This window comes from Panthera tigris, chromosome E3, assembly GCF_018350195.1.
Source record: "Panthera tigris isolate Pti1 chromosome E3, P.tigris_Pti1_mat1.1, whole genome shotgun sequence".
NCBI lineage: Eukaryota > Metazoa > Chordata > Mammalia > Carnivora > Felidae > Panthera > Panthera tigris.
The window spans coordinates 5,312,774-5,337,846 of record NC_056675.1 but is presented as its reverse complement, the minus strand read 5'-3'; the positions used below and the strand labels follow the sequence as shown (position 1 = coordinate 5,337,846).

The window sequence follows — 25,073 nt, the reverse complement described above, 5'->3', positions numbered from 1 at the left end:
AATCTGAAGCAGGCTCCAGGCCCAGAGCCGTCAGCACAGAGCCTGACATGGGGCTCAGACCCACAAGCCATGAGATCAAGACCTGAGCCGAAGTTGGATTCTCAACCAAGCCGCCTAGGCATCCCTGGTGATGATGTCTTTACAGATCAAGTTAAAATGAGATCATGAGGGTGGGGGACCCAATCCAGCATGGCCACTGTCCTTATAAGAGGGAGATTTGGACACCGACACAGACCCATAGTGGGAAGACAACGTGAAGAGACACTGGGAGAAGATGGCCGTCTACGAGCCAAGGGGAGAGGCCTTTCCCACAGCCCCAGACGGAACCAGTTCTACCTTATTTCTGACGACTCACTTTCAGAACTGCAGGCAGTACTTTTCTGTTATTCAAGCCCCCCCGAAACGGTGGGGTGGGGGTTAGCAAGTTCAAACGTTCTGAGGTAGGAGCCTGACAGGTGTGTTCAGGGGACAGCACAGAGGCAGCTGGGACTGAGCGGTCAGACAAGGACTCAGAAAGATGGAGCCATCAGCGTCTTGAGGGCCTTTACTCCGCGTAAGATGGGAAGCCTGGGGGTGTGAGCAGAGGAGGGACGTGACCTGATTGCTGCCCCGGGGGGTAGGAAGGTAAGAGACAAGTGCAAAAGATGAGTTAGGAGCCACTGCAGCTTTCCAGGGGACCGTCGGCGGCTCAGCCGGCGCGGAAGGTGCCATATTCTGGATCCATTCTTCAGGTGGATCTCCTGAAGATGTGAATGTGGGGTAGGAGAGGAAGGAGTCGTTGTGACAATGCCCTGACAACGGAAGGGCTGAGGCCATCAGCGCCCCACTCACGGGAGGCTGAGGTACGCTGGCGGAAGACACAGACCACACGTTTGAGGTGTGGGACATTCTGGGCTGTGGGGAGCGTGAGGGGCCACTCCGACTCAGGCCGTCTGGGGCTAGGGAGCGTGGTTTGGGTTGGAGACACCAACAGTGGCCTTGTCTTCAGAAAGGTGGCACTTAAGGTCATGAGATGAGAGGACCCCGGACTGAGTCCAGGGCACTTGGACTTGAGTGTGGCAGAAGAGGAGGAACCTGCGAAGAAGCTGGAAAGGAGCCGGCGGTGAGGGAAGGGGAAGACCTGGGACATGGAGGGAAGAACGTGTTGGAGGTGGGAGAGACCGCGTTTCGGGGGCCATGGCAGGGCCATGGACTGGTGTACTGGGCAGGACCCCTAGGCGGGCCATCGTGGGAACCCTGGTGACCTGAACACAAATGGTTACAGCCGAGTGGAGGGAGCCACACGGACCCCACCTTTAGGACGTGTCCACGAGACACAAATGCACGGAGTAAACACTCCTCGCGGGAGGTATGGCGTATACCGAAAACACATCAACTAGTTGCCCCACTTCCGTTTGCAGAAGCAAAGACCGAGCCTGGGGAGGGAGACTCGCCCCTCGGCAAGGAGCGCTGAAAACCAAAGATACACCTAATTCACTGGAGGAGACACATGGCCCGCCAGAGAAACATACACGTGTATTAAATCGCTAAATTCTCCAAGAAACAGCATCCTACAGCTGACCCTTGAACAACACAGGTTTGAACCCCGTGGGACCGCTTACATATACATCTTTTCCGACGCATACAGGACAGCGGTGTAAAATGTATTCTCTCTTCCTTGATGATTTTCTTAGCGTTTTCTTTTCTCTGGCTTACTTTATTGTAAGAATACAGCGTATAATACAAAATATGTATTAATCGCCTGTGTATGTGATCGGTAAGGCTTCCAGTCCACGGCAGGCAGGTTAAGTTCTGGGGGAGTCTGAAGTTATCCCTGAATTTCTGACTGCGTGGGGGTGTCAGCATCCCCAACTCTGGTGCTGTTCAAGGATCAACTATAGTTTTATATTCTTTTGATTTCACTTCCTGATATCTGAAATATTCTTTTTTATATTAACTCTAGTTTTCTAATATAATCAAGGAGATATAGCTACATAGATACACATGGATATACACACATGTATGTATATATACACATGTGTAGAGCCCTACACATATTTACGTATCGGGGTCAGAATGCCTTTCAGTCTAATCTTGGTTCTTGGATTGTATCTGCTCTATTTGTGACACCTCTTGACAAACCTCAAGTTCAAAGTTGCTGTCAATGCCATCACGCATGAAAGGATTATCCTCTGCGATGACCTCCACAAATTTGGCTGGTGTCAATTCTTTATTTATCATTTTAAAGTCCTGTAAAAGAAACAACCGATTCAACTACAATTGCCTATAATTACAGATAGTTACATATTTAAAAAAAAGTTTTTTTAACGTTTATTTATTATTGAGAGACAGAGAGAGAGACAGACAGAGCATGAACGGGGAAGGGACAGAGAGAGGGAGACACGGACTCTGAAGCAGGCTCCAGGCTCTGAGCTGTCGGCACAGAGCCTGACGTGGGGCTCGAACACACAGACCGTGAGATCATGACCTGAGCCGAAGTCAGACCCTTAACTGACTGAGCCACCCAGGCACCCTGATAGTTACATATTTTTAATGTCAATTTATATCCATATAACATTTTAAGGAGGTGTTCTAGAAATGAGTATCTTTGAAACCGACCCTTTTGAAAAGCATTCTAGATTAACACTGATATTTACCTCTCTAGACCTACCCTAATCCCTCTGCAAGGAAAGTGTTTTTAGAAGCATAAACACAGGGGTGCCCAGGTAGCACAGTTGGTTAAGTGTTCGACTCTTGATCTTGAGTTCATGACCTCACTGTCTGAGGGATCAAACCCAGCGCTGACAGCGCAGAGCCTGCTCGGGATTCTCTCTCTCCCTTTCTCTCTGCCCCTCCCCGACTTGCACTGTCTCTGTCTCTCTCAAAATAAATAAATAAACTTAAAAAAAAAAAAGCATAAACACAGGATGGAGGGTATGATGATCCGGACATGAGATATCAACCCAGCTACACAGGTGGGGAAATGCTGGACGGGGGACCGAGGAACCCAGGATGCCGTGGGCACTCAGGACGGAGACCCCTCTGGAAGTAACACTCCAGGTAGGGCTGAACGCACGAAGTCTCGCTGAAAGTCTAGGTGAAGACCCTGTCTGCGTCAAAGCTGAAAACAGGTTTGCTTTCTGAGATACTGAACCAGAGAGCATTCAGCCCAGAAAACACCATTTTCACTAAGGTCAGTGCTGCTTTTCAGGATTAGGAGAACGTGCGCCTCATAAGGGCTGGCTCCATGCTGGCCCTCCCTCCACTCCGTCCTAAGCACCATGCAAACCAGGTTCCACGTTCTTTTGTTGTTTTTTTTTTAATGTTTATTTATCTTTGAGAGAGAGAAACAGAGTGTGAGGGAGACACATACTCAAAAGCAGGCTCCAGGTTCTGAGCTGTCAGCACAGGGCCCCACGTGGGGCTTGAACTCATGAACCTAGGCTGAAGTCGGACGCTTAACAGACTGAGCCACCCAGGCGCCCCAAGGCTCCTAGGTTTTAATGGAAGGATCGTGCTGACACCACTGGTCCGTCTGAACATCGCTAAAAGGGAACATTCCTGAGGCAAGGTGATAGGAAGTACACGGAACCACCCGTGGCTTTTGTCGGGGCAAGAAAAAAACCCGAATCCATACAAGCCTCTAACTGTCCTGCTTTAGTGGAAATACGGGAAAAAGGAGAACAGGGTAATCAACTCTGATAGGATGCAGCCAGCCCGAAGCGGATGTGTGACCAATTCAGAGGGACAGCTGACCTCGTGTCTTCAGTAAGGGGCCATGAAGAAAGGGGGGAGTGAACGAACAGCTGGTACGATACCCGCCAAAGCTCACCTATTCCCAAAAGCTGTTTTCCTGTATTAGACACCAGGCTGCTGTCAGGTTTTCGTATACATACGACACCGTTAGACTTTTCCCTATTCCCTGTTAGTATTCGACCCTTCCCGTTTTATCACTTAACTTCCCACAGGCGTGAATTCAAACAAAAACTACCAAAAGTTGGCATGAGAATACTGTTAAACTAGGTGTTCTCGCTAACTTTTAAACTAATAACTCCTTTAAGTTACTTTCTGATGAATAATAATTTTTGTCAATGACACTGGCGTCCCTCCCCACCCCGTCTTCTCTTACACGGCAAGGTCTGCGTTAGCAAAGACACTGTGGCCCCGTCGCCTGGGTCCTTCCCTCACTGGGAAGGAAGCACGTGGAGCCAGTGTTCCCAGACCCCGGAATTACTCGCTTCTGCCCAAAGGGGCCCAGTAAACATTCGTTGGCTATGGAAACCCATCCTGGATCTCACGATGCATGTGTCGTTTCTAGAACACGTTGCCTTTCTTTAATGAAAACCCAAATGCCTGTTAATATGAAACCAGTCTTGGGGCGCCTGCGTGGCTCAGTCAGTGGAGCGTCCGACTTCGGCTCAGCTCATGATCTCACGGTCCGTGAGTTCAAGCCCCGCGTCGGGCTCTGTGCTGACCGCTCAGAGCCTGGAGCCTGTTTCAGATTCTGTGTCTCCCTCTCTCTCTCTGCCCCTCCCCTGTTCATGCTCTGTCTCTCTCGGTCTCAAAAATAAAAAAAAACGTTAAAAAAAATTAAAAAAATATATATATATGTGAAACCAGTCTCGGTCACGAGCACTTACTTTCAACATCCAGAGGAAGTGTCGCACCTTCATGGACGGCTCGTGGGGAGGAGCCGCGTGCGGTCTGCAGTAAACCGTGTAAATCTCCCAGCTCTTGTTGATGTGGCTGATGGAATAGAGCGTCCGCTGTTGCCCACTGAATAAATTGCCTAAAAACATAATGCAACGATAAACCGTCAAAAAAGGATTACACAGCTACATTTTGGAAAAAGAAGCGACAGTCAATATAAGGCTGCTGGTTTTGTATTTACCTTTTACGCGGCCGGCATTTGGGTGAATGTTCTCAGTCATCAGTTTGGTAAAACACAGAAAGAGTGATGGGCTTCTGTTTCTGACGAGAAAGATCTAGTCATCTCTCTGTCCAGCAGGTAGAACCTAATTCCTCTCTCCCTGAGTGTGGGGTGGATTTAGTCATTTGCTTCGAACCACGAAGGTACAGAAGGGGAGACACAGTAGGTTTATGGTAGAGCGTCGTGCCTCCCGCCACCGTCACTGAGTGATCGGGACTAACGTCACCAGTACCAAGACAGATCAACACCATGTCTCCCTGATGTGATGGGCTGCCAAGGGTATTTCACCTCTGCGCCGTTCTTGCCCCAAACCCAAGCAAGCCTCAGGGCAATGATGAAAAATATATCAGCAGACCAAAATCAAGGGACATTTTACAAGATAACTGACCAAGAGTTTTCCAAAGCTTCAAGGCCATAAAAGACAAAGTCTGACAAATTATCACAGGTTGTAGGGACCAAGGAGATAGGAGACAACTAAACGCAAGGAACATGGATCAGAAAAGGGACATTATTGGGAAAACCCGGGAAACCCTAATAATGTCCATGACTTAGTTAATGGTATTATACCAACGTTAATTTCTCAACATCTTTTATTTATTTTTTTTGGGACAGAGACAGAGCATGAACGGGGGAGGGGCAGAGAGAGAGGGAGACACAGAATCGGAAACAGGCTCCAGGCTCCGAGCCATCAGCCCAGAGCCTGATGCGGGGCTCGAACTCACGGACCTCGAGATCGTGACCTGGCTGAAGTCAGACGCTTAACCGACTGCGCCACCCAGGCGCCCCTACCAACGTTAATTTCTTAACTTCCACAGGTGCATCGTGGTCGTGTACAATGTCATTGTTAAGGGTGTGTAGGAACTCAAGTACTAACATGGCAACACTCCTGGAAAACTTATTTCCAAATAAAAAAAGACAGGGGATCAATTTTTCTCTGACAGGGGATCAATCAATTTATTATTCCCCATCTGAGAAAGATGGGGAAATTCGGGCCTGAGGAAGGGCTAGTGTTGACTATTTCTGATCAAAACCCTGAGAGCAAGTTTCAACATTGAAACACGACTCACCTCGGAAGGGGCTTCAGAAGTGTAATCTGGCATCCGATGGTTTTGTGGTTAATATTTGTGAAACGCTTTTGTTTCTGGCCCTTCCCTTCGGGAGTATGTCAAAGTAGTAACACACGTCAAAGAAAAGTGGGCACCACTGCAGCTCAGGACTGATTAGGTCTCCCATGCCCTCTCCGAGCTTCAGAAGTGGTACTTACTGGAATTCTTTGTGATGGATGTGGTAAGCCAATTGCAGGAGGTAATTCAGAAATGTTCTCAAAAGTATTGTTGTAAATGGAGAATGAATTTCTTCAACCGGAATGTCATTATTGGCTACAATAAAGGAAATTGGAAAGGATGCCTAGCACTTTGTTTTTAATCGAGGTAGAACTGACGTATAACGTTGTATTAGTTTCCCGTGTACGACGCCATTCACTAGGTGCTGCAACATGACTGCCACAGTAAGACTGGTTGACACCCTTCGCCTACGTGGTTACAAAAATTTCTCCTTTATTCTGGCGGTGAGGACTTTTAAGATTGACCTTCTTAGCAACTTTTAAATAACCGTATTTTTAACTATAGTCACCATGCCGCACGTTACATCCCCGTGACTTATTTTGTAGCTGGAAGTTTATACCTTTTGACCCCCTTCACCCATCTCTTCGATCCCTCCCCTCTGGCAACCACTACTCTGTTCTCTGTATCTGTGAGCTTGTTTCTGTGTTCTTTAATTTTTATTTAATTATTTTTAATATTTCACTATTTACTTTGAGAGAGCTTCAAGTAGAAGAGGAGCAGAGAGAGAGAGAGGGAGAGGGAGAATCCCAAGCCAGATCTGAGCTGTCCGCACAGAGCCCAAGGAACTCGGTCCCACGAACCATGAGATCATGACCTGACCCGGAATCAAGAGGTGGATGCTTAAACCACTGGGCCACCCAGGTGCCCCTTCTTTGTTTTTTCAGATTTAACATACAAGCAAGATCCTATGCTATTTGTCTCTTATTTCACTTAGCATAACACCCTCAAGGTCCATCCGCGTTGGTTGCAAATGTCAAGACTGCATTCTTGACGCCTCGTATTTTCTAAAACCTTCTATTTTATTTGCTCCTGGTATACAAGTCAAAGAAGTGAGTGTGACAGAGTACCTTTTCTCGTAGTGAATACTATGAACAGCGTAAACACACCCACCTAAAACTTAAGTACCGCACGAAAGACCTAGTCACTTATCAGGAAAGTTGCAAGAGACCTTGTCCCAGTGTCTTGCGGAGTTTGGCGTGGTCGGAGCCACATTTGATTCTAATGGTGACTCTGACTCTAAATGGACTCAAAATCTGTGTCCGACACTTACATTTCAAGTAAATAAGTGTCAGTCCTGATATTTTGTTTTCCCAGTAGATAATTTGAGGTTGTCAAGGCCTGCTTCCCAGAATCCGGCTGAAAGGAACAGAACCTTCAAAGTTGTTAAATCTATTGCCATGAACTTTCTAATTTGAAATCAAGCCCAAGCCCACGTCCAGTGTTTTCTCGGCTACTGGCCCTCCCTGATCCTCTCTGCTTCGGACCTCACAATTTATTGGGCTGTTTTAAACTATAGATCAGAGGCAGGCAAACTTTTCTGCCAAGAGCCACACAGTAAATATCTTCAGGTTTTGTGGGCCACAACCCCTCAGTTCTGACATGACAGAGCAAAAACAGCCACAGACAATGCATGAGGAAATGGACATGCCTGTGTTCCAATAAAACTTTATTTATAAGAACAGGCAGGGGGCTGGCCCTGGCTCACAGGCCCTGCTGTAGATGGTCTTTTACCATTGCCATTATTTCACGAGAGTGTCTCAGGTACATTTTAAGCACCTTGAGAAGATGGTGTGTTGATTTCTGGAACGTCTCTCCCGGGATTTGCCTTCATCACTCCCTCCACATTTCCTGACTGGTTTCACGGTGACATGTCACACCAATCTTTAACCCAAAAGACCTGAAGGACCGGGACACTCACCACTTAATACCCTGTCCATATCAGCAAGAGTTATATTATGGTGATGAAATTTGCAATCTTTTAGAAACCTCCAGAAGTGAAGCTTTGTCATCAGAAAGGTGTTATCCAGAGAGCGATCACATCCTAGGCTGCTGTAGAAGCTATAGATTCTTCTTAATTCTGTAATATTTCTTAAGACAGCATATTCCACCTACAAAGAGAAAGCCATGCACGTCTTAATCTTACCTAATAAGAACAAAAGAGAGACAACACCTGCTTTATAAATTAAATGAAATAATACAAGTGAAGTAATAGCATTTACCATTGACCACTATGAGGGCTCAGCAAATGTTGTATTTTCCCTGCTCATCCCCAGGTCAATAAAATGCAATTTCTGAATAACATTAAAATATGTGCTGTTATCAGGAGAGAGCGGGTGTCTCAGTCAGTCAAGCGTCCAAGTCTTGGTTTTGGCTCAGGTCATGATCTCGTGGCTTTGGGTTCAAGCCCCATTGGCAATCTACGCTGGGCGGGGAGCCTAAGATTCTCTCCCTCCCTCTCCCTCCAACCCCCCTCCCCTGCTCACACTCTCTAAAATTAAAAAAAAAAAAAAACTATAAGAAAACACTTTTGGAGGCATTTCTAAGAACTGAGTTACAGAATTTTTTCACTTTCTAGATCCTACACTTCTTTTGTAATTATGAGGTAAGATAGATTTTAACTCCATATTTTTTTCAATTAATGTTTACTTATTTTTGAGAGAGAGACAGAGACAGAGTATGAGCAAGGGAGGGGCAGAGAGAGAGAGGGAGATACAGAATCCAAAGCAGGCTCCAGGCTCTGAGCTGTCAGCACAGAGCCTGATGTGGGGCTTGAACTCACAGATTGTGAGATCATGACCCGAGTCGAAGTCGGGAGCTTAAGTGACTAAGCCACCCAGGCACCCCCAAATCTGTAATTTTTAAAAGACCTACCTGTGTTGACATGGAAAGAACTCCAAAGTGGAAAGTGAATGATATGTACATAAAACACAAAAAAATAATATAAGAAAATCTCTCCTTTTTGGGTGTATCAATGGATGTTTATTCATCTAAAAATGATATTGTAGGAGAACATTGAATGGCTATTATTAAATACACATGAGCAGACATTATAGGAGCAGAATTCTCCCAATTCTAGTTATGTTTGCTCAGAGCAAAACTGGAAAAGTGGTCACCACATTTGTCTGGGTGAAGATTCTGTTTTACTTTTTCTTATCTGCATTTTCTAAATTTTCTACAGGTGTTGTGTACCATTTTTGTAACTCGAGAAAGTCACAGGAGTTCTTGTTTTTAATGACAGTCTGACAGCAGATGAAGCAAGTAATACCAGGAGACCGAATTACGACGCTGGCCGGGAGAAGAAAGGAGGATGGGAGTGGACAGTCACCACTTTGAGACCCACAGAACCGGGACCAGAGGAGGCCAGAACGAGGCAGGGCAAAGGGGCAAGGATGTCTTGCAATTTCGAGGCACCAGTGGTGCGCGTGTTGCAAACATCTTCATCCATGGTTTCACGGAAGACTCACACCAAGCCCCAGCCAAAGCAGGAATCACGATGCTAACGTGTCATTTGGTGGATGTGATTTTCCAGATGTTAATCAAATGAGGTCTGGGAACACAGAATTTTCTCTGGCTCTGTGGATTTCTAAAGTTGTAATGATTTCTAAGGGTTTCGAGTTCTTTTGAATCCCAGCAGCCCATAATGACACACAGCGGAATTCATGTCCTGTGGAGTGGGGTGGCCACAGCCTTGGCCTTCAGACCAAGCTGGGGGTGAGGGTTAACTTTAGCCTTGTGGGCTCTGAGGCAGTAGTTAACTCGCTGAGTCCCTCTATCTGGCCTTCTGTTTTCTCACAAAGCCTGTTCGCTAAGTTTGCCGTGCAAATTAAATGGGACGGTACATGAAGCATCTATCAGGCCTGTAAAAGACACTTGACACAGGAGATCCACCGTCAGCTGTATGTTTCCAAGACTCTGGAGACTATTAATATTTAAGCCTAAAACGTAAATGCATAACAATACAAAAGGCTTTTACCTGCTTCTTTTCCTCTGCTTGGTGTTCCTTGGGGTACATATTCAGCAAAAAACTTAGATTCAGCTCAATGCTCGACCCTAACACAGAATTACTTTCACTGCCATCAAGCTTTCTGATAATTTCTAGCAAATAAAGGCAGACAGAGGGGATAATTGTGAAAACCAAGGTTAAAAATTTTCAATGTTATTTCAACTAGTAAATTAAAATGCTTTTGGAAAAAAATAAAATGATTTTGGAAGTTAAAAAAATTTTTTTCAATGTTATGTCAAAATGATTTTCCACCAGGGCACCTGGGTGCGTCAGTCAATTGAGCATCCAACTCTTGATTTCGGCTCGGGTCATGATCTCAGGGTCATGGGATCGAGCCCTGTGACAGGGTCCACACTGAGTGTGGAGCCTGCTTAATATTCTCTCTCCTTCTGCCCCTCTCCCCTACTCACACATCTGCTCTCTCGAAAATTTAAAAAACAAAATAAATAAATAAAAGATTTTCCATCAAAGTAGGATACAAGAGTATTCAAAAAACCTATTAAGAAAACAGTTTTGGGGTGTCTGGGTGGCTCAGTCGGTTGAGCATCTGACTTCAGTTCAGGTCATGATCTCATGGTTCATGGGTTTGAGCCCCGTGTTAGGCTCTGTGCTGACAACTCAGAGCCTGGTGCCTGCTTGGGATTCTGTGTCTCCTCTCTCTGTCTCTCCCCTGCTCACGCTCTGTCTCTCTCTGTCTCTCAAAAATAAATAAATGTAAAAAAAATACTTAAAAAATTTTTTTAACGTTTATTTATTTTTGAGACAGGGAGAGACAGCATGAAAGGGGGAGGGTCAGAGAGAGAGGGAGACACAGAATCCGAAGCAGGCTCCAGGCTCTGAGCTGTCAGCACAGAGCCCGACACGGGGCTCGAACTCATGGACCGTGAGATCATAACCTGAGCTGAAGTCGGCCGCTTAACCAACTGAGCCACCCAGGCGCCCCCAAAAAAAATTTTTTAAAGAAAGCAGTTTCTCTCAGGAAACTTCTGTTTTCTTTCTTTTTTTTTTAATTTTTTTTTTAATATTTATTTAGTTTTTGAGACAGAGAGAGACAGAGCATGAACGGGGGAGGGTCAGAGAGAGAGGGAGACACAGAATCTGAAGCAGGCTCCAGGCTCGGAGCTGTCGGCACAGAGCCCAACACGGGGCTCAAACTCACGGACCGTGAGATCATGACCTGAGCTGAAGTCGGACCCTCAACCGACTGAGCCACCCAGGCGCCCCGAAACTTGTTTTCTAAAGTAGTGGGTGTATTTCGATGAGTGGATTCCGTAGATAATACAGGTTAATTTGTGTGCAGCTGACAGGAGAACACCCCTACCAGCACTGATGGAGGATCCCTGGCACCAGCTCCTGAAGGAAGATTCTGAAGACCCATCCAGGTGACTTAAGAACTCAGCTTCAAGATTTGGAAACTCCACTATGTGGTCGTTGGAAAATGGGCCATCATACACACGCCCATTCTTGAACGTTAATCGGCCCTGCAGACAGAGAGAGATTGACAGTTCAGGAAAACCACTGGTAATGTGCGTCTGTATCTTTTTCAAAGGTTTGGAGTTTTTTTGTTTGTTTTTAAGATATGCCCTTAGCCCAGGGTGCCTGGGTGGCCCAGTCAGCTTCTGACTTCAGCTCAGGTCATGATCTCGTGGTCTGTGGGTTCGAGCCCCACGTCAGGCTCTGTGTTGACAGCTCAGAGCCTGGAGCCTGCTTCGGATTCTGTGTCTCCCTTTCTCTCTGCCCCTCCCCCTCTCACACTCTCTCTCTTTCAAAAATAAATAAATATTAAAAAAACTTTTTTTTAATATGTACTTAGCCCACATAGAATCAGGCTCCTAGAGTCTCACATTACTGTAAGTCCTCTCTCTTCCTTCTCTTCCTTTCCCATCTGTCCCACGAGCTCTCTCCAATTACCCCTAGGTCACAGAAGGTATCTTATCAAACCATGCTAGTGACCAGCAGAGTGCCTATCACCAAAGAGGGGCTCTCCTGGGATCTGTCCAACCCAGGCCAATAGTCAGTCTGATTGAGAGGTAAGCACATGACCCAAGTCAGCTCAACCAAACTAAAGACATCTGTGGAAAGCTTCCTGGGAAAGAGTTTCTTCTCTCCTTCTACTTAGTGTGTATGTGGATATGAAGCCTGGAGCCACAGCAACTTATGGTCATGAGGGAGGGGCAGCATAAGAGTGAAGCTGACAGCATGGCAGGAGACGTCTCCTGGGGAGAGGAAGAACACCCTCAACATCGCTGAGTTGCTGGATCAAAGCAACCTTGCAAGCCACTTCTTTTTTAAAAAAATATATTTATTTTGAAAGAGAGAGAGAGCGCGCATGAGCATGGGGGAGGGGGAGAGGGAGAGAGAGAATCCCAAGCAGGCTCCACACCATCAGCGCAGAGCCCGAGGTAGAGCTCAATGCCACGAACCGTGAGATCATGACCCGAGCCAAAACCAAGAGTCGGACGCTTAACTGACTGAGCCCCCCAGGTGCCCCCAAATCCACTCATTCCTTAACACTTACAGATTATTAAGCTAGATATTCCATGACTTGTGACCAAAACCACCCTCACCCACACACATGTACATAACATAAACCAACTAAATAACTTCTAAACACACTTTTAGATACTGATGATATGTTGGAAATTATTTTAAAATTTGTATAGTTATCTTAATAAGACAGTAGGTTATCCTATGCAAAAATGGATGATGCACTTTACCAGAGAATGACACTCCTTGTACTGTATTTTAGTTGCTTTACGAACTCTTTAAAATGTACTCTTCACACATCTGCACTCACCATGCCATGTTTTTTATTGGAGACCCATTGTCCCTCATACATGGCTCCACTGGCATAGTAAAATTTTCCATGGCCATGACGATATCCATTTACAAACTCTCCTATGTATTCATTTCTCAAAGGGTACTGGGAGTTGGGGATTCTCTTTAGAAACCATGAATGTGTTCCAAAGCCATTCTGAAAAGAAAGCAAATTTCCATGAGGAATGCTCAAAATATTTTCTCTTTTTACCTGAATCCATTTAAAATTCAGATAATAGATCATAACAATAATTCATTTGAAGGGACAAAGAATCCCCTGTCTCTGTCACCCACCATCTATTTTTGGTCCCTTTGAATCTGACTCCTTTAGGTACCTCATATAAGTGGAATTATATAGTATTTGTCCTTTTGCAACTGGCTTATTTCACTTAAGCATAATGTCTTCAAGTTTCATCCATCTAATAGTATGTGTCAGAATGTCCTTCTTTCAAAAAAATTTTTTAATTTGCATTTATTTCTTTTTGAGAGACAGAGTGCGAGCAGGGGAGGGGCAGAGAGAGAAGGAGACACAGAATCCGAAGCAGGCTCCAGGCTCCGAGCTGTCAGCACAGAGCCCGACGTAGGGCTCGAACCCGCGAACAGCGAGATCATGACCTGAGCCGAAGTCAGACGCTTAACCAACTGAGCCACCCAGGCACCTCACAGAATGTCCTGCCTTTTAAAGACTAAATTATATTCCATTGTATGTTTATATCATCATCCATTTGTTTATTCATTCATCCCATTGTGTCTGTTGAAGACATTATGCTAAGTGATATAAGCCAGTGGCGGGGGTGGGGGAAGGGGTTACGGGGAGTGAGTGTTTAATGGGGACAGAGTCTCAGTTTGGGAAGATGAAGAGTTCTGGAGATGGATGGAGGTGATTCACAACAGTGTAAATGTGCTTAATGCCCCTGAATTGGACACTTAAGAATGGTGAAGATGGTAAATTTTGTGTTCTGTGTGTTTTACCACAATTAAAAACTAAAAAGAAACCTGGGGTAGCTTTATTCCTATCAGAAAAGACTTCAGAGGAATAGAAATTATCAGGGCTAAAGAGGGACATTACAAATGAGAAAAAGGGTCAACTCACCAAGAAGACATAACAATCCTACATGTAACAACAGAGCCTTAAAATATATAAAACAAAAATTGATAGATTTGGAAGAAATAGACAAATCTACAATTATATTTGGACACTTCAACACTCTCCTCTGAGAAATGGGTAGAAAAAGTAGACAGAAAAGAGTAATGTGCTATAGAAGAAATGTGATAAAGAACAACACTACCAACCAACTTGATCTAATTGGCATCCACAGAATACTCCATTCAACAAAAGCAGAAATGCACATAACATTCACTGAAAAAGACCATATTCTGGGCCATAAAATAAACCACAACGTATTTAAAAGAAATGTAATAAGTGTGTAAAGAACACAAAGTATGTTCTCTGATCACAATGGAATTAAACAAAAAATCAACAACAGAAAGAAATCTGGAAAAAGTCTCCAAACATTTGGAAATTAAGCAATATACATCAAAATAATTTATATTCAAAAGAGGAAGTCATAGGGAAATTAGAAAATATTTGAACTGAACAAAAGTTAAAAGCATATCAGAATTAATGGAATACAGATAAAGCAGTGTTATGAGAAAAAATTTTAGTATTAAATGTTTGTATTAGAAAAAAATTGTCTCAAATCAATAAAACTTCCATACTACAACTCAAGGAGAAGAGCATAGTAAACCTGAAGCACGTAGAAGGAAAATAATAACAAAGAGCAGGTATCAAATTAAAAACTCAAAACCATCAAGAGAAAATGAATAGCACTAAAACTGGCTCTTACAGAATTTTCATGACATGGCTACATCTCTAGCCAGGACTGAAGAAAAAAAGAGAAAACACAAAGTACTGATACCAGAAGAAACAGGGAACATCACTATAGATCTCCTATAATATGAATTAAGAGAATAACAAGAGAATATTATGCACAGCCATATGCTAATAAATTTCTATGAAATGGACAAATTCCTTCAATAACACAAACTTCCAAAATTTACTCAAGAAGAAATGGATAACCTGAATAGTGCATTATCTATTTTTTAAGTGTTATTTTATAGTTTATATACAGTTAATTTATTGTTAATCTTGTCACAAAGATAGCTCCAGTCCCAGAAATCTTCACTGGCATCTTCAGGTAAATGGCTCCAGAAGAGAGAATACCAATTCTACAAACTCAGGAAATTAAAGAGAACATTTTCCAACTCATTTTATGTGGCAACATTACCCTGGTTACTAAAATCTGGCAAAGATATTAAAGGGAAAGAATACTAAAGACCAAAATCTCTCATGATCATAGACACAAAAATTTTCAACAAAGTATTAGGACATTGAATCTAGCAACATATAAAAAGGATAATATAATCATGGTCACGTCAGGTTGATATCACTGGAATACAAGGTTCATTCAACATCTGAAAATCAATCAATGTATTGAAAGTGAGGGGATGGAGAAACATCTATCACGCAAATTGATGGCAAAAGAAAGCCAGAGTAGCAATACTTACATCAGATAAAATAGACTTAAAAAAAAAAGACTGTGGGGGCACCTGGGTGGCTTAGTCAGTTAAGCATCTGACTTCTGCTCAGGTCATGATCTCACAGCTTGTGAGTCTGAGCCCCACATCAGGCTCTGTGCTGACAGCTTACGACCTGGAGCTTTCTTTGGATTCTGTGTCTCCCTCTCTCTCTGCCCCTTCCCTGCTCTCTCTCTCTCAAAAATACAAACACTTAAAAAAATAAAAATAAAACAAAGACTGTAGCAAAAGACAAAGGAGGATACTGTATCATCATAAAGAGGACAATCCAACAAGATCTAACAATTGTAAATATTTATGCACCCAACATGAAAGCACCCAAATACATAAAACAGTTAATAACAAACATAAAGGAACTAATTGATAATAATACAATAATATCAAGGGACTTTAACACCCCACTGACATCAATGGACAGATCATCTAAACAGAATCAACAAGGAAATAATGGCTTTGAATGACATGCTGAACCAGATGGACTTAACAGATATATTCAGAATATTCCATTCTAAAACAGTAGAATACTCATTTGAGTGCACATGGAACATTCTCCAGAATGGATCATGTATTAGCCCACAAAACAAACCTCAACAAATTCAAGAAGATTGAAATCATACCATGCATATGACCACAATGTTATGAAACTAGAAGTCAACCCCAAGAAAAAAATTTGGAAAGACCACAAATACATGGAAGTTAAAGAACATCCTGGGGCGCCTGGGTGGCGCAGTCGGTTAAGCGTCCGACTTCAGCCAGGTCACGATCTCGCGGTCCGTGAGTTCGAGCCCCGCGTCAGGCTCTGGGCTGATGGCTCGGAGCCTGGAGCCTGTTTCCGATTCTGTGTCTCCCTCTCTCTCTCTGCCCCTCCCCCGTTCATGCTCTGTCTCTCTCTGTCCCAAAAATAAATAAAAAATGTTAAAAAAAAAAAAAAAAAAAAAAAAAAAAGAACATCCTACTGAAGCATGAATGGGTTAACCAGTAACTCAAAGAAGAAATTAAAAAGTACATGGAAATAAATGAAAATGAAAATACGATGGCTCAAAACCTTTGGGATGCAGCAAAAGCAGACCTAAGAAGAAAGTATACAGCAATATAGGCCTACCTCAAGAAGCCAGAAAAATCTCAAATAAACAACCTAAATTTGCACCTAAAGGAGCTAGAAAAAGAACAACAGACAAAACTTAAAATCAGCAGAAGGAAGGAAATGATAAAGGTTAGAGCAAAAGTAAATGATATAGAAACTAAAAATAATAATAGAATAGATCAATGAAACCAGGAGCTAGTTCTTTGAAAAACAATCAACAAAATTGATAAACTTCCAGCCAGAATTATCAAGGAAAAAAAAAGAAAAGCCTCAAACAAATAAAATCACAAATGAGAGAGGATAAATAACAACCAACACCTCAAAAATATGAACAATCCTAAGAGAATGTTATGAAAAACTATAGGCTAACGAAGTGGAACAACATGGAAGAAATGGATACATTCCTAGAAACATATAAACTATCAAAACCAAAATAGGAGGAAATAGAACATTTGAATAGACCCATAACCAGCAAAGAAATTGATTCAGTAAAAACAAAACAACAACAAAAAAAACATCCCAACAAACAGAAGTCCAGGACCAGATTCTACCAAACATTTAAAGAAGAGTTAATGCCTATTCTTCTCAAACTATTCCAAAACATAGAAAAGGAAAACTTCCAAATTAATTTTATGAGGCCAGTATTGCCTAATACCAAAACCAGATAAAACATCCACTAACAAAGAGAACCAGAGGGGTGCCCGGGTGGCTCAGTCAGTTGCATCTGGCTCCTGATTTCGGCTCAGGTCACGATCCCAGGGTAGTGGGATTGAGCTCCGTACTGGGCTCCATTCTTAGCATGGAACCTGCTTAAGATTCATTCATTCATATTCATATTCTCTCTCTGTCTCTCTTTCTCTCTCTCTCCCCCTCTGCCCATCCCCTCCCCCTCTAAAATAAAAAATAAACGTTAAAAAAAAGAGAGAACCACAGGCCAGTATCCCTGAGGAACATGGATGCAAAAATTCTTAATAAAATACTAGCAAACCAAATCCAACAATACATTAAAAAAATCATTCACCACAATCAAGTGGTATTTATTCCTGGGTTATGAGGGTGGTTCAATATTCACTAATCAATCAATGTGACACATCACATCGATAGGAGAAAGGACAAGAACCACATGATCATTTCAATAGAGGCAGAAAAGGCATTTGACAAAGTACAACATCCATTCAATGATAAACACCCTCAACAAAGGAGATTTAGAACATACCCCAATGTAATAAAGGCCACATATGAAAAACCCACAGCTAATACCATCTTCAATGGGGAAAAACTGAGAGCTTTTCCAATATGATCAGGAGCAAGACAAAAAAATATCCATTCTCGCCATTGTTATTCAACATAGTACTAGAAGTCCTACTCACAGCAATCAGACAACAAAAAAGAAATAAAAGGCACCCGAATCAGCAAAGAAGAAGCCAAACTTTCACTATTTGCAGATGACATGATATTCAGTATAGAAAACCTGTAAGAATCCACCAAAATACTACTAGAACTGAACAATGAATCCAGTAAGGTTACAGGATACAAAAGCAACATACAGAAATCTGTTGGATTTCTATAGATCAATAAGGAAACAGCAGAAACAGAAACTAAGAAAACCCATTTACAATTGCACCCAAAAATAATAAGATACCTAGGAATGAAACTAATCAAAAAGGTGAAAGACCTATACTCTGAAAACTATAAAACACTGATGAAAGAAACTGAAGAAGACACAAAGAAATGAAAAGACACTCCATACTCATGGATTAGAAGAACAAATACTGTTAAAATGTCTATACTACCCACAGCAATCCACAGATTTAACACAAACTCTATCAAAATATCATCAGCTTTTCTCACAGAATTAGAAAAAAACAATCCTAAAATCTGTATGGAACCACAAAAGACCCCAAATAGCCAAAGCAATCTTGAAAAAGAAAAGCAAAACTGGAGGCGTCATGATTCTGGACTTCAAGTTCTATTATAAAGCTGTAGTAATTAAAACAGTATGGTATCGGCACAAAAATAGACACATTAATCAATAGAACAGAATAGAAAATCCAGAAATAAAACCACAATTATATGGGCAATTGATCTTCGACAAAGCAGGAAAGAGTATCCAATGGGAAAAAGACAGTCTCAGGGCACCTGGGTGGCTCAGTCAGTTGAGTGTCCAACTCTTGATTTCGGCTCAGGTATGATCTCACAGTTTCATGAGTTCAAGCTCTGCATCGGGCTCTGTGCCAACCGTGCACAGAGCCTGCTTGGATGTCTCCCTGTCTTTCTGGCCCTCTCCTGCTCACATTCTGTCTCTTTTAAAAGAAATAAAAAAACTAAAAAACAATAACAACAACAACAACAACAACAACACAGGGGCACCTGGGTGGCTCAGTTGGTTAAGCACCCGACTCGGTTTCAGCTCAGGTCATGATCTCACAGTTTCCTGAGTCTGAGTCCCATATTGGGCTCTGCCCTGGCAGCATGGAGCCTGCTTGACATACTCTCATTCATTCTCTCTCTCTCTCTCTCTCTCTCTCTCTCTCTCTCTCTCTGTCTCTCTGTCTCTCTCTCTCTCCCCCTTTCCCACTTGTGCTGTCTCAAAAAATAAACTTAAAAAAATAACTATTTTTAAATAAAAGACTGTCTTTTCAACATATGCTAATGGAAAAACTGGAGAGGCACATACAAAAGAATGAAACTGGACCACTTTCTTACACTATATAGAGAAAAAAATTCAAAATGGACTAAGGACCTAAACGTGAGACCTGAAACCATAAAAATCTTAGAAAAGAACATATGCAGCAATTTCTCTGACATCGGCTGTAGCAGTTTTTTTCTAGATCTGTCTCCTGAAGCAAGAGAAACAAAAGCAAAAATAAACTATTGGGACCTCATCAAGACAAAAAGCTTCTGCACAGTGAAGGAAACAATCAACAAAACCAAAACGCAACCAACGGAATGGGAGAAGATGTCTGCAAATAACATATCCAATAAAGGGCTAGAATCCAAAATATATACAGAACTCAGAAATCTCAACACCCAAAAAACAATCCAATTAAAAAAATGGGCAAAAGACACGAACAGACATTTCTCCAAAGAAGATATACAGATGGCCAAGAGACACGTGAAAAGATACTCGCGACCACTCATCGTCAGGGAAATGCAAATCAAAACTAGGATGAGGTATCACCTCACACCTGTCAGAATGGCTAAAATCGACACCACAAGAAACAACAGGTGTTGGTGAGGATGCGGAGAAAAGGGAACCCTCTTGCACTGTTGGTGGGAATGCAAACTGGTGCAGGCACTGTGGAGAACAGTATGGAGGTTCCTCAAAACACTGAAAATAGAACTATCTTAGAATCCAGCAATCACACTACTATTTACCCAAAGAATAGAAAAACACTAATTGAGAGATACATGCACCCCCATGTTTATAGCAGCATTATTTTCAACAGCCCAGATATGGAAGGAGCTGTGTCCACTGACTGATGAATAGGTAAAGAAGATGTGGTACATGCACACATGCGAGTGCGCACACACACACACACACACACAATGGAAAATTACTCAGCCATCGAAAAGATTATGTGGCCATTTGCAACGACATGGATGGAGCTAGAGACGCTAATGCTAAACAAAATGAGTCAGAGAAAGACAAATACAAGCAAAGTTAAGAAGCAAAACAAGAAAAGGGAAAAAAACGGAGAGAGAGCGAGAGAGAGTCGAGGCAGGAAACAGACTCTTAACTACAGAGAACAAAGTGATGGTTGCCAGAGGGGAGGTGGGCAGGAGGGTGGAAGAAACAGGTGCTGGGATGAAGGCACTTGTCATGATGAGCACAGGGTGATGTATACAAGTGTTGAATCACTAAATTGCACACCTGAAACTAATACAATACTGTACGTTAACTGGAATTAAAATTAACAACTTAATAATTTTAGTTTAATAGTAAAATAAGAGTAAAATAATTTTTTTAAGAAAATAAATCAATGTAATTCAACATGATCAACAGACTAGAGAAGAAAAACCACACAGATCCTCCCACTGGAGGCAGAAAAGCCCTGGACAAACTTCACATCCATTCATGATAAAAACTGTAAGCAAATGAAGAATTAGAGCGCTTCCTCCTAATAACTGATGGCTCTTCCTGATAAAGAGCATCCCTGAAAAACCCACAGCAAACATCGCCCATGATGAAAGACTGAATGCTTTCCCACTAGGCTCAGGCCCAATGCGAGGCTGTCTGCCCCTGCACCCGTGCTCGGGATTGTCTATATTAAAAAATCCCAAAGAACCTACAAAATACTGACCAGAACTATTATGTGAGTTCAGCAAGGCCCCTAATTACCAGATTAACATGCAGATATTATCAGAAAACCCAAGCTTGTATAAGTCATATAAAACTAACCGTATGAAGCCTTTCTTTTCTGTGCGGGAAATACACAGCTCCTAAGGCATAGATAATAGTCTTGGTCTACACACGAGCCATGGGAATTGAGATCTGCTTGCTTGGGGGAGCCTAGATCAATCAGTAGGTTCAGGGTCCGACTCTTGGTTTTGGCCCAGGTCACGATCTCATGGCTTGTGGGGCCGAGCCCACAAATTGCACTGACCATGTGGAGGCTGCTTGGGGTTCTCTCTCTCCCTCTCTTTCTCTGCCCCGCCCCCCTGCGACTCACACACTCTTTCTCTCTCAAAATAGATATTTAAAAAAACCATTTTGTTGCTCACCCGTGTGTAAGACCTTTAGAGAAACCTAAATAATAAAATGGCACTAAAAAAAGAGGGTCTGGACCAGCAAATCATACTTTGGGTTTCTAAATTTAGCAGTGCTGAAGTTTCAGGTGACCGGATGATGTACCAAGTGACGCATGTGCAGGGCATCAGCAGCGTCCCCGTCTGGGTGCATTCGGGTCACACCCACGGGCGCCGTACCTGGACGCCCTTCTCCCACTGTCCCGTGTACTCTTCGTTGGTCGTCAGCCACCTCATCCTGCCTTCCCCGTGACGCACGTTGTCCTCCCACTGACCTTCATATATGTTTCCAGACTTGTAACTGGGACCGAGAAAAATGAAAAAAAATCGGTTATTTTATATACAACACTTATCTTTAGGAAGACTTTCTTTTACATTTTTTAAAATGTTTACCTATTTTTCTGAAACAGAAAGAGACAGAGCTCAAGCAGGGGAGGGGCAGAGAGAGAGGGAGACACAGAATCCGAGGCAGGCTCCAGGCTCCGAGCTGTCAGCACAGAGCCCGACGTCGGGCTCAAATTCATGAACCTCAAGATCATGACCGGAGCCGAAGTCTGAGGCTAAACCAACTGAGTCACCCAGGCGCCCCTAAGAAGACTGTCCTTTAAACTTTTTCTCTAAACACCTTTGAAGAAATCCAACCCTTGTGCCCATACAGTCTCCTCAAATGGACAGGTGGTAAAAATCATCATCTTAGGGATAAGACAACCCACTTTATTAAATCCTTTGATCATTTAATTAAGGTGATAAGGAGGATGAGAGCAGGGATTTTAAATCTTTTAAAAACAACTCCGTATAGTAGTATGATTAGTTAACATTTTTGCTCCCTTTTTTTTGTTGTTGTTAAAAAATGTTTTTTAACATTTGTTTTTGAGAGACAGAGAAACAGAGTGCAAATAGGAGAGGTGCAGAGAGAGAGAGACAGAGAGAGACAGAGAGAGAGAGAGAGAGAGAGAGAGAGAGAGAGAGAGAGAGAGAGAGAATCCAAAGCAGGCTTCTGGCTCTGAGCTGTCAGCACAGAGCCCAATGTGGGGCTTGAACCCACGAGCCATGAGATCATGACCTGAGATGAAGTCAGATGCTTAACTGACTGAGCCACCCACGCACCCCTCGCCCCCAAATATTTCAATCCTTAAAATATATGACTCCATCAGCTCGATCTAAAATCAAGCAAACACGTCAAGAGTCTTCTGAAAACATACGAGATATCCATGAACGAGAGAACCAAGTTTCTACATGTGATAAAGTATGGTTGTATCATTAGATCTCACTTAATATAACGTTCCTTTAAATTTTCTGTAGAATATTTTCATCACTATGGAGATTCCATTGGGGTGAATTGAAATATTCCGCCCTGCCTATATAGAAAACGTGTTCTCCGAAATTTCTGCACCTTATCTTTTTTTTTTTCAAAGTTTATTTATTTTGAGAAAGAGAAGAGAGAGAACAAGCAGGGAGGGGAAGAGAGAGGGAGAGAGGATCCCAAGCAGGCTCTGTGCTGTCCGCATGGAGTCCAATACGAGGCTCGAACCCACCAACCTTGAGATCATGACCCGAGCCGAAATCAAGCATTGGACGCTTAATCAACTGAGCCACCCAGGTGCCCCTCTGCACCTTATCTCTAAGCAGCTAAGTGAAAATCATTTGGGCCCCACACCCTCCCCCCCACGCCCCCAGAGCGGCCGTGGTAATACGTACCATCTTACCCCCCAGCCGTTTCGGATGTTGTATGCCCAGTCCCCCTCGTACCAAGAGGTACCTTCTTGATTGTAATAAATAGAGCCCTAAAACAAATGATATCATTTTAACAAAGCAAGCCATACAGCAAATGTTTATTAAAGGCAAAGATGAATTAAAGGAGTCCGAACTATGTGGAAGTCAAGGTCCTATGAAGGCAAGACATCTAATCCATGATATGTTTGTGTCTCGTAATCGAGAAAATGGTGAAGTATCCACCAAGTAAGAAAGAGATGCCACCAATCAATGACTCCCTAATAATGAGGCGTCACATTAGGGCTAATCATTACATCATATATATTATATATATCATATTCGATAACTGTGAGTCAAGTAGGTACCTGAACAATCCCGTTGTGTTGTTACCTAAACTGAGTAGTAGCACCTTCTGTGTAACTGAAGGCCAGTCCCTTTTATGTACCCAAACCACTTTCGTTTTACCCATTTGTCACCTTATTTGACTTCCTCCGAGTTTAACATTTATTTATTTTTGAGAGAGAGACAGAGGAGGAGCAGGGGAGGGGCAGAGAGAGAGGGAGACACAGAATCCAAAACAGGCTCCAGGCTCTGAGCCGTCAGCAGAGAGCCCAACGCGGGGCTCAGACTCACGAACCATGAGATCATGACCTGAGCCAAAGTCAGACGCTTCACCGGCTGAGCCACCCAGGCACCCCAAGACTGCCTCCAAGTTTAAGTGAACATGGTGTAACCTTGCTTCAGTGACTCCTCTGAGGAATAGTCACCATGCACGTATGAGGACCTTCACTGAATGGCCTCAGGTTGCTTCTTTATTCAGTGGTTTATTTCTGTGTGTGTGTGTGTGTGTGTGTGTGTGTGTGTGTGAGTGTGTGATTTTTCTATCTTCTTCTCCACTACCAAGCTGGCTTGTTCCTTCATGCAGCCATCCAGGGGCCGTTGTCTAGAAGCTACCACCACCCCCAGTCTGAATTGATCCACTATGAGCTGAACAAGGGGAGGGAAAGGAAGGGAAGCCAATGGACAGAATTGTCTATATTCGAGTCGAATGATGATTATAATGGTAGACTGTTTCTTTTCTTATAACATTTTATGAAAACACTGCTGCGGTATTTTATCATCCGATACAAAAGCAAATAGTGCCAGAAACAGCAACCTTGCTTAAAAGGATCACCTGCGGTAGTGGTGAGAATGTAAATTGGGCCAGATGCTGTGGAAAACAGTTGGGAGGTTCCTCAAAGCGTTAAACATCGAGTTACCATATTCCACTCCTAGGTTTATACGCCAGAGAACTGAAGACAAGTACCCAAATAATCCTTACACACGCGTTCATAGCAGTGCTATTCACAGAAGCCAAAAGACGGAAAGAGCCCAAGTGCCCATCAATGGATGAACAGATAAACAAAACGTGGTCCATCCATGTGGTGGACTATTAGCCACAAAAAAGAATTAAGTACCTACGACACGGATGGATCTCAAAAACATGATGCTGAACAAAAAAAAAGCCAGATCCAAAAGGCCACATAACATAGGGTTCCATTCACATGAAACATCCAGAGTAGGTAAACCCATAGAGACAGGAAGCAGAATGATGGCCACCGGGGGGTCCGGGTGGGAAATAACTGCCTGGTGGGTACTGGGCTGTACTTTGGAGGGTCGATGAAAATGTTCTGGGACTAGACAGAGGTGGTAGTCTCAGAGCACTGAGAATGCACTGAATGCCGCTGAATTGCAGACTCTGAAATGGTGAGTTTCGTGTGATGTGGATTTCACATCAATAAACAAGAAGGGACCATAGTTGTAGGACAGCCCCCTACCTCCCACACCTCTATTTGTTCATCCTATCTATGGACGGGAGTCAAGTGGCCGCCTCACCCACCTTCCCGTGTCTCTTGCCGTGACACCATTGGCCGATGTAGGACACGGGGTGCGTGCCACATACGAACATACCAAATCCGTGCCTCACGCCGTGTATCACTTCTCCTTCATAGGTGCTGCCATCCGGCCACGTGTACATGCCATGCTTCATGGGCATGTTCTTCACAAACTCCCCCTAGGGCAAAACGACCCTGAGAG

General features: G+C 43.2%; 1 protein-coding gene across 4 annotated transcripts in view; it reads right to left on the bottom strand.

The window, feature by feature from the left end:
- RSPH10B (radial spoke head 10 homolog B) overlaps positions 1-25,073 on the bottom strand; it is a 60,826-nt gene that overhangs the window by 24,561 nt on the left and 11,192 nt on the right. For 3 of the 4 annotated variants that reach the window (XM_042972130.1, XM_007081101.3, XM_042972132.1), the window contains 11 exons: positions 24,877-25,050; positions 22,983-23,068; positions 21,465-21,585; positions 12,834-13,010; positions 11,358-11,517; positions 10,007-10,128; positions 7,952-8,141; positions 6,174-6,288; positions 4,871-4,950; positions 4,620-4,768; positions 2,122-2,229 (listed from right to left, as the gene is read on the bottom strand). In XM_042972130.1, the coding sequence (XP_042828064.1) occupies positions 2,122-2,229; positions 4,620-4,768; positions 4,871-4,950; positions 6,174-6,288; positions 7,952-8,141; positions 10,007-10,128; positions 11,358-11,517; positions 12,834-13,010; positions 21,465-21,585; positions 22,983-23,068; positions 24,877-25,050 (1,482 nt within the window). The remainder of the gene's footprint in view (positions 1-2,121; positions 2,230-4,619; positions 4,769-4,870; positions 4,951-6,173; positions 6,289-7,951; positions 8,142-10,006; positions 10,129-11,357; positions 11,518-12,833; positions 13,011-21,464; positions 21,586-22,982; positions 23,069-24,876; positions 25,051-25,073) is intronic. The other variant, XM_042972131.1, reaches the window with a different exon arrangement.